The sequence below is a fragment of the Epinephelus moara genome, chromosome 20 (assembly GCF_006386435.1).
Source record: "Epinephelus moara isolate mb chromosome 20, YSFRI_EMoa_1.0, whole genome shotgun sequence".
NCBI lineage: Eukaryota > Metazoa > Chordata > Actinopteri > Perciformes > Serranidae > Epinephelus > Epinephelus moara.
In genome coordinates this window covers 45,743,843-45,753,535 of record NC_065525.1, presented here as the reverse complement: position 1 = coordinate 45,753,535, position 9,693 = coordinate 45,743,843, and the positions used below count along the sequence as shown (strand labels likewise).

Below are 9,693 nucleotides of genomic sequence, written 5' to 3'. Positions count from 1 at the left end.
AGGAAATACAGCGAGTGCTGGACGGAGCAGTGAGTGACAACAACCCCGCCCACATTTAAGAGGACTGTCTGAACAGACCGAGGGTCTAGGTACCATGTCTGAAGGGTTACTGCTGGTTCCAAAGGGACTGGACTGAAAGGGTTTGGTGGGAACAGGGCTTAATGGTTTTACTGGGTAGCAGTTTACCTCTGTCACTGTGCATATGTATTTTACTTAGCCGTAATGTTGTAGTCCTAAGACTTCTTTTTTATTTTTCCACCTGTGAAGATATTTGTGACAGTTGTTAAAATGATGAACTGAGCGTTTGTTTTATATTGGAAATCTTAAAACAGGTTGGGAGAGAATTACTGCCTCAAGTGAGGGAGTTCAAGTATCTCAGGGTCTTGTTCACAGTGAGGGTAGAATGGAGCATGAGATGGATCGTTGCTTTGGTGCAGCATATGCAGTGATGCAGGCGCTGCGCTGGACCGTCATGGTGAAGAGGGAGCTGAGCTGGAAGGCAAAGCTTTTGATTTCCTGGTTCCCAACCCTCACCTATGGTCATGAGCTCTGGGTAGTGACTGAAAGAAAGAGGCCAAAATGAGTTTCCTCCGTGGGGTGGCTGGCCTCAGCCTTAGAGATAGGGGGAGGAGCTCGGAGTAAAGCTGCTGCTCCTTTGCGTTGAAGGGGTCAGTTGAGGTGGTTCAACATCTGATCAGGATCCTCCTGGGCGCCTCCTGTTGGAGGTGTTTCTCATCTGGCCTGGGAACACCTCGGGGTCCTCCAGGAGGAGCTGGAAGGCGTTGCTGGGGAGACGGACGTCTGGGGTGCTTTGCTTGGCCTGCTGCCCCCGCGACCCGGCCTTGGAAAAGCGAAGGGAAAGGGATGAATGGATGGGATCCTAAAATAAAGGTTTAAAAAAATGCTATGGAAAATTTTCAAATGACACTAAACCCTGAAAAAAAGAAAGGAAAACGTATTGCCACAAAAGGCATAAATAATCCAGGTCAAGGCAGTGTGACCTGTGTATCATTCTCCTTTTTGTACAAGCAGAACCTTTTTTTTTCTCCAGTACTTGTTGTCAAAGTTCTGCAGTATAAATATTTGGATATCATGTTTAGCACTTTGTAAATGTGCTCATCTGCCATTGAAATGATAAGGAATGCCGGAAGAAGACGTTTCGATGGTGGTTATGTGATTGGATGAACCCACACGCGCTCATTAATTATTCATGAGCTGTCCAGTGCCATCCTAAAAAGAAAAAAAAGCGTCTGCAACTTTACTCCTAGTGCCCATATTTCCCACAGCTCCTGAATGCAGCAGCAGGCTGACTGGCTCTGTGAAGATGGCGGACTGTATACGTGTTCCTCTGCTCCTGCTTTTGATGTGCATCTTGTCGTCTTTGCATCCGATTCAAGGAGAAAACAACGTTATTGCCAAACCTGCAAGTAATGTCGATAACCCACAGAATCCCGCCGGAGGTCCGGGGCCGGCTGCGGGGAACCCGGGAGCCGCTGAGAGGAACCTGGGCGCTGGGGCCTCGCTGCCTCGGAGGCGCTCTACCGGCTGGAAGTTGTCTGAGGAGGGGGTGTGCAGGGAGGACCTGACCCGGCTTTGCCCCAAACATTCCTGGAACAACAACCTGGCGGTGCTGGAGTGTCTCCAGGACAAGAAAGAGGTACATCAGCGGGACAGGGTGCTGGGGTTTCAGGGAAAGAAGCAGGGTGTGCCTGCTGAACAAGCGAGCTAACGTTAGCTGCCACCGTTAGCCAGCCGCTAGCCCCGTATTGAGAGAACGTCACGCTAAACGCCGGTCAAAAAAACAGCAATTTATAACCTATGATATAATCTTCAGTGTGTCACACACTGTAGAACAAACTAAAAGACAAATTCAGAGTCCTCATGGTCCACTCTTCAGTTCGGCATGATGCAATATTTCGAGTGTTCCTCACCGTTTTTACAATTTTCAAGTTTGTGAATCGTGTTGCCTCATATTTCTTGTGTTTAACGTCTCTGCTAACAGCTTCGGATTGGGACAGCGTAGTGTAGATAAATAGAAAAATAACCGCATGACACTGAAATAAATAGTGCTGTGTGGATCACATCTGAGCCGAACTCACTTGAAGACGAAGTTGTTACACATTATCTGCAAATGTGTCTCAGTTTGTTGTCAGTGACTTGACAGAGAGCTGCACCACTATAAACTAGCAGATTATCAAGGCAGTTCGGAGTGAAGGCACAAGACGACGTGCATCTGGACTAGCTAGCGGCTAACTAAACTGTTATTGGCCACAAAATTGGCGTTAACAGTTCAGAACCACAAATCACCATTAAAAGTATTAAACAGCACGGTAACCTGGTCACCTTTAAAACCATTTTAGCTAACCATAAAGCAGCTAACCATCAGCTAACGTTCATCTGCTAGCATTTGTAGCCTCAGCGAGATGTTAGCTCAGATAACCGTCACCGAGCCTTTCGCTGGTTGATTTCTGGCTTTGTGTATTACCGGTAATTACAACGTTTTGTGTAATGATAGCCTGTAACGTTGCACAGCAGTCGGCTCTAATGTCTGTGTGACAACTGAGTGAACTGGTTATTGACGGTGTGTGTGTGGGTTTAACCTGGGTTAAGTTGCTCTGAGACGTTATGCATCGAGTTGGGACCGCATAATGTAGATGAACAGAAAAACAAGTGGATAACACTGGAATAAATGTTGCTTAGTGGAATACTTCTCAGCCGAATTTACCACAAGACACAGCTGTGACAGATAAGCTTTAAGTCTTGCTCAGTTTGTGGTCAGTGACTTGACAGTGAGCTGCAACACAGTAAATTAGCAGATTATTAACGCAGTTTGGAGTTAAAGTGGCTAACGTTAAGTGAGGCAGACACTTTAACAGTTTATATCCATTTTGTCTGCTGCAGGGACTCTCGTTTTTCCCCTGGGAAAAGGTTGTCAGTGGCCTCCCACTGCAGCCCGGGGCAGCACCACGATTAGTAGTTACTGTGGTTTTTGGGGGCAGTGAGTTCTGTCCTGACATGTTTAGGCAACATTACCAGAAGATGATCAGAAAAGATAAAACTCTCCTTCTGCTTGTGGTGCTAGTGCCAATGAAATGCGTTTTGTATCTTCATGTGATGACTATTTTCAGCAAGGAACATGTTGTGTTTAACTCTTAAACAATGCTTTATTTTTCTGTGGAAATTACAGTGAAACTTATTTATTTGTTGCAGAACAAACAAGGATTTCACCAGACATTTAGGGGAGAGCGGGGTTGGTTGACACACAGCTAAAAGTCACAGGAACTTAAATGCAACATCAAAATGTTTGCTTTCTCCACCTGCACTCATCTACTTTGTTAAATTTTCATTAGTTTACATCTGAAAATCACTGACATAACTGTATAGAGGTGTCAAAAATGTTTTCTTCTAGTCAGGCATGAGAATCTTCTACATTTTGAAAGTGTGATGAGCGTTGGTAGCTGGTTGACATCGTTTCATCTCAGAGTTGGATCAGATGTGAGTGGGGTTGGCTGGCACGCTGATTTTGGGGTTGGTTTGGATATGTGCTAATCAAGTGTAAAATAACTAGCTCTCTCTTAAAACCATTTTTAAAGATTAAAAGCAGTGTTTATATTGTTTATTATTTTGAATGGCCAGTGGCAAAGTAACTAGACATCCCTACAGATTTACTGCTGAAAGTGTTGTTTACTTCTAAAAATGAACAGATACTGTATTAAATGTTCATGTTTTCTGCTTCTTGTTTGAATTAAATGTTAATACAGTTTCTGTCCTTAATTTTTTGTATCTATAGCATTTCAGCAGTGCGCCCGCTGATTGGTAAAATTGCACAACAAGATTTTAATCACAAATTACCTAATGTTAGAAAACATTTGTGTACATTGAAACTTATTTATACAGCTGAGACCTTAACCTTTAATTCGCTGCCCGTTAGGATATTTTAACATAAGTTACGCCAGATAAATATGTCTCGTCTCGTCGTCCTCCGCTTATCCGGGTCCGGGTCGCGGGGGCAGCAGCCTCAGCAAAGAAGCCCAGACAGTCCTCTCCCCAGCCACCTCCGTCAGCTCTTCTGAGGGGACCCTGAGGCGTTCCCAGGCCAGCCGGGCGATGTAATTCCTCTAGCGTGTCCTGGGGCGGCCCCGAGGTCTCCTCCCGGTTGGACATGCCCGAAACACCTCCCAAGGGAGGCATCCGGGAGGCATCCTTACCAGATGCCCGAACCACCTCTACTGGCTCCTCTCGAGAGGAGCCAGATAAATATGTAAAATAGCTAAAAATTTGTCAGCCAACCCCCATCTCTCCTTCTGTAGGGCGGCAACTTATCCATTAGTAATTTAGTCAATATATTTGTTTCAAAAAGTGAAGGTGATGTCTTCAAATGTCATGTTGTGTTTGGCCAACAATCCAAAATCTAAAGATATTCTTATTATGATAATATCAAACAGAGAAAAGCAGAAAATCTTCACATTAGAGAAGCTGCAACCGGTAACATTTTTTGATTGATTAAAGGCTGATAAGATTACAAAACTCTCAAAACGGTTTATTAATTTTCTGTCCCCCCCCACTGTACTCGTTTATAAATGAACCAAGCTGAAGAGTGGTGGCAGTTTGGTGTTGTTCCCACTCGCTCATGAGTTCACACTCTGATTAGACCTGTTAACTTTCCTCCTTCACTCAGTAGTTTCTCAGCAGCTATTTGTTTATCTTGCTCTCAGTCCACAGGTAGTTGTTTGGGAAAGGTGGAGGATTACTCATTATTTACTCACTCAGACTCACAGTGAGAAATCGGCCCCAGGCTTGTCTGTAGTTGAACTTGTAGTATTCAGGGCACCAGATTAATTTTTTTGACCTCTTAGGCTCATTCAAGTGTGTGATGAGAGATCAACCCAAGATCGTAGCTGTTGGCAGGGTGGCAGCTGACTACTTACTCACTTCTTTAAGCTCATTAGCTGCTTGTCAGCAGCAGAACTGCAGCAGACTGAGAGATCTCTCTACGCTGCAACAGGAGCTTACAGCAGCTAAGACAAGCCTCGGTTTGTGCCCTGTTATCTGCTTACTTAAAGTCACAAGACAGCGTCTCCTCCGGTCGTAAAAGTCTCCAGGAAATACTCTTACAGCCGGTAGCTGCTGGAGAAAGGCTAAGGATGGATTTTAAATAAGGAATCACTGTGCAACATGTGAAAGTCAGTAAAAACATAAAATATGAACGATGTGACATTTAAAAAATGACTACTGAAGCCTTCAAACAGGCCACCAAGACACCATGATTGTAGTTTTCTGTAGTCTTGTGGCTGCGCCTTGTGGTGAGAATCGCCTGCAAATACTCAGCACTCAAAACAAAATATGACGTATACAGAATATTCTGGAGAGAAAGTATAAGTGAGTCCCTCCCTGTCTCTCTGAAGAAAGAGTCAGTGGTTGGTAACGCAGAGCAGCTTAATCATGAAAGTAATTAGCAACAGTGTTTGGTATTTATTAAGCTAAAATACCAAATGTTTTCGGGTTCCAGTGTCTCAAATGTGACACAAATGTGCTGCCTCCCTCTAGCCGTTTAAACGCAGAGATGGCGCTATAGGGCCACTACGAACTCATTTCTTTATGCGGCCTCTACATTTTTACACAGAACAAACAACGGCAGCATCATGCTGCTCCAGTGTGTGGCTCTAAACAGCATGGCGGCATTGCGGAAGCAAAAGTGGCACAATGGGCGTGACATGTAACACAACAGCGCTGGCCTTTTGTGTGACATTTTATAAACAATAACAATGGCATAACATGGCAATAACAAGCATTTATGGTCCTGCTGCTGACTGTTATATGGCGACTGATCTTGTCCTCTGCTTGGATGGGTAGGAGCTCCTGGACCTCATTGTTTTCCCTATTTGCGGAAGTTTTCGGCAGCTGTTCGTCTTTTCTGAGTTAGCCGCTAACTGCTAGTAGCTACTTTTTAAATCTCCCGCCGTGAGTTGCATGCATAACACACCATCATACACCGTCAAAATGTCACGTCTGTGATGCCCATGATCCCGTCTTGCCAGCTTTCAATTTGTTTGGGTGCTGTTACCAGCTCCGATGCTGCCTCAAAGGTGAGGCAACCCTGTCCCCACATTCTGTGGTTTTACCTTAATACAGAGCAGCGAGGCGGCATAAAGGTGCGACACTCCTGCCTAGACGGGGCTCCTATTTTATATTACTGTAAATTTTATAGCTTTGAATTTTGGACTGTTTTGTTTGGACATAATTAGCATCTGAAGTGGAGCTGAGATGATCTGCTGATTAACAGATTAGTCAATGGACAGAAAAATAAAATTGCAGTTCTTTTAATTATAATTGTTTCAGTCATTTTTAAGGAATATGGACAAACATTTGCAGCTTCTCAAATGTTACAGTCAACCCTTGAGGTTGGAAAACAATAGGAATACGTTACCTTGGCTCCTCAGGCATATTTTAATGTCCTCTGACATTCTGTAGAAAAACAGTTAATTCACTTATTGATAAATCAGTTGTCAGATCGCTCAGTAATAAAAACAATCATTAGTTGCAGCTCTAATTGGAGGATGTCACCCTGGGCTGAGGGGAATTGTGATGGGAAAATTCTCTGATATTTTACAGACTAAAGAATCACCAATAAATCGATAATGACAATTACAGTTAATGGAAGCCATAGACAAAGCATGAAATGTCTCATTTGAATGCAAATCAACCACAAGCAGCAGTTGTGTGCTTTCTGGCGTTTTAAGTGAAGAGATAAAAATAGATAAGTAGAGGAAGTAACAGTCTGTCAACAGAAGTCAGAGGGTAAGGTGGCAGGTAGACGTTGTACGCGGATGTCGCTGTCATCTCAGTGCCAGTGTCAGTTTGCTGGCTGATCTATTTATTTATTTAGACCTTTTAATGCCTTTATGATTGGTGTGTTTGAGGTTCACGACTGAAATGGACTGGAAATGAACATACTTTCATTCATGTCAGATCTTTGTTTTTTTTCCCACAGAGGTTTAAACTTTGAGATAGAGAGGTGTGTTATGGTTCATCATGGTAGTGATAACTGAGGTGCTTTTTTATTTCCTGGGGGATTAAATCCCGTTGTATGTTGTAACAGTTTTTTGTACAGTAAAGTTTAGGTCTGCATGAGTGAGCCGAGTTCTCCCTGGACTGAACAGTGTTCCCCGTAGGTTGACTGCTTTGGCGTGGCAGAAGGGCCATTGGAGCACGCATTCATCCACCTACTGCCATGCTAAATTCCATTCTCAATCATTACACTTTAAGGTGTCTTAAATATTTCAAAAACCAGGAGCAAATTTCAGGAGTAGAGTTGATGAACACGGAGAACAGTGAGGGCAAAACAGCATCACAGATCTGTTTGTACCCAAATATTCTCTGGTCTAGCTCAACTACAAACACAAAAACACTGATTTCTTTAGCACGTTAGCGTGACGTTCACTACCGAGCATCTTTGTCGACTCACGTCACCTGTTAAACCAATTTTGCAGTTCATATATCAGTCACTTGACTGTCCTGATGTTATTACATGTGTGTGAACTAACTACAGATACTTACCTTGTTCATAAACTCAGGGTGGTGCTCTGCTGCAGAATTAAAATTGGAGAAACACTAGAATAGATGTTTGCTGTTATTTTTGGCAATAAAAAGAGTTTTTTGTTTTTTGGGCCTGGCATGGGTTCGTGTTGGCCTGGCAGCTTGTGCAATTATAGAGCAAACACTGGAGCAAAAGGAATAATTTACCATTATCATACTTTATTTTTAGTTTAGAAAATCATCTCAACGTTTTGTAAAACTTTAACCAACCTACGGAATTGTTTGGCAATCAACATATTTACCCCTTCTCCTGCTTCCTCAAAAGGCAGCTTGATTCAATTTGTGAAATAGTTTTCTCCTATGAAGTTAAACACCTTGACCTCTATTCATTTTCTTGTGAGTTGAGATACAATATCTCCTTGTTTTTAGATACATTACACAGAAATTAGTATTAAGATCTTGCCTGAAATAAATTCTGAGACACCCAGTGAATGCAGGTTTTTGGGTACGACGTCTCGATTCTTTACGTCCGTCATGTAAGCTGCTCCCGGGCTGCCACTGTGGAGCTCGTCCGTCCGCCCTCTGTGTGAAGGCCCTGAGCTGCCCAGATGGCACTCGTGCTGCTGTTCTCTGGTTAAGGGTAAGATTAAGAGCTGCTTTTAGACTCTGAGCATTTTTGTGTGTCTCCGGGCTGCCCGCTGTCAATCCTGCTGGTGGCTGTGGTTTTGTGTACGTGGTGCAGAGCCTCAGAGTCCAGAGGGAGGAGGCTCTGGAGATTGAAGGTTTCGCTCTGGCCTGTCGGCTGCATGAAGCCTCCACGTGTTCCTGTCTCCCTGTTGTTCCCAGTTTGACAATTGCCAATTGCCAATTAGCACATTAATGCTTGAGGACATTCACTTTGACAAACAGACGTGTTGGTTCTCAGCTGCAACACCAGGAATGGATCCTCCAACCCAGGCAGTGTCAGTCTTTCCTGAAGCTTTGGTCCTCACTGTTTGTCTGATAGCCAAGTAGTGTTTTAATCTCACCATGTTTCCCCGTCTGACAGGTGCAAACAGTGTGTTGGATAGGGGTTGAGATCAGAGTTCTTCTGTGCAGGCCAGTAAAGATTTTTTTCCACACCAAACTGCTAAAAACATTTCGTTGTGGAGCTGGCTGTGTGCACAGGGGTATTATCATGTTGAAACAGGAAAGGGACAAACACAGAGTGTTGCCAAATACTTTGAAGAACTCTATTGTCTAAGATATCTCTGCTGGAGCATTAAGATTTCCCCTCATTGGAACCAAGGAGCCCAAATCAGGAAAAACAGCTGCATTATTTTTCCATCATAATTAGCACACACATGCAGGTTTTTTTTTTAAATGCCTGCTAAAAATAGGCGATAGACTCCTTTCCCCTCGCCAGGAGTAGACCAGTGTGCCTTTCTGTTTTGTTTTTTTAACTGGTGTGTCATATTTGACGTCACAAACGTGTTAGTAAACGGCAAGCTTGCAGGAAGTGTGATGGGCTTTGAAGTCAATCTGACAAAGTGGCCAAACGGTGGAATTACAACCTCTGAGTCTGTGACATGATGTTGTTGGGCCTAAATACACTGTTTCCCATAGGTTTACTTTGTGAAAGACACATCTGTAAATCAGTGGATGAATACTTGGAAGCATCACAACCCCTGCAGAATGACTCCTTTCACTGTCAGAATTTGATCCTCTTGGTATGATAACATTTCGAAAGTCCAGAAGAGCCGCACGATTAAATAATTTTTATCCCCATTCAAGTTAGCCAAGGGCTAAACTGGAAGTTAGCTGACTGGGCCGTTGTAAATCTCAAGTGCTTGCTCTATATGCTCCATGATGTAGAAGATCCCAGGAAGTCAAATGTTTTGGGCTTTATGTCACTGAGCTACATTCAAAGAACAGTGCTGTATCCTGTTCTCTTTACACATCCATGGTAAACAGCAGACAGCCTGAAGTCACAGGCACAGCTGTGTAACAATGTCCTGCCCACAGCGCCCATTGATATTATTTTGCGCGACGGACGCTTCATATAATAACATAACAATATACTATTTATGGTGTTATGCCATCGTGTCATTTCTGTCTCTACATGGTCACGCGTTAACAATTCTCCTCTGCTCTCTGTATCGCACATGGCGGAGTTCC

At 43.6% G+C, this 9,693-nt stretch overlaps 1 protein-coding gene across 2 annotated transcripts in view; it reads left to right on the top strand.

Annotated features, from left to right (window-relative positions):
* The first annotated feature begins 1,265 nt into the window (after positions 1–1,265).
* Positions 1,266–9,693, top strand: part of LOC126407499 (Golgi apparatus protein 1-like) — a 60,156-nt gene continuing 51,728 nt past the window's right edge. For both annotated transcript variants that reach the window (XM_050072433.1, XM_050072432.1), the window contains exon 1: positions 1,266–1,657. In XM_050072433.1, coding sequence (XP_049928390.1) covers positions 1,325–1,657 — 333 coding nt within the window. In that variant the 5' untranslated portion in view covers positions 1,266–1,324. The remainder of the gene's footprint in view (positions 1,658–9,693) is intronic.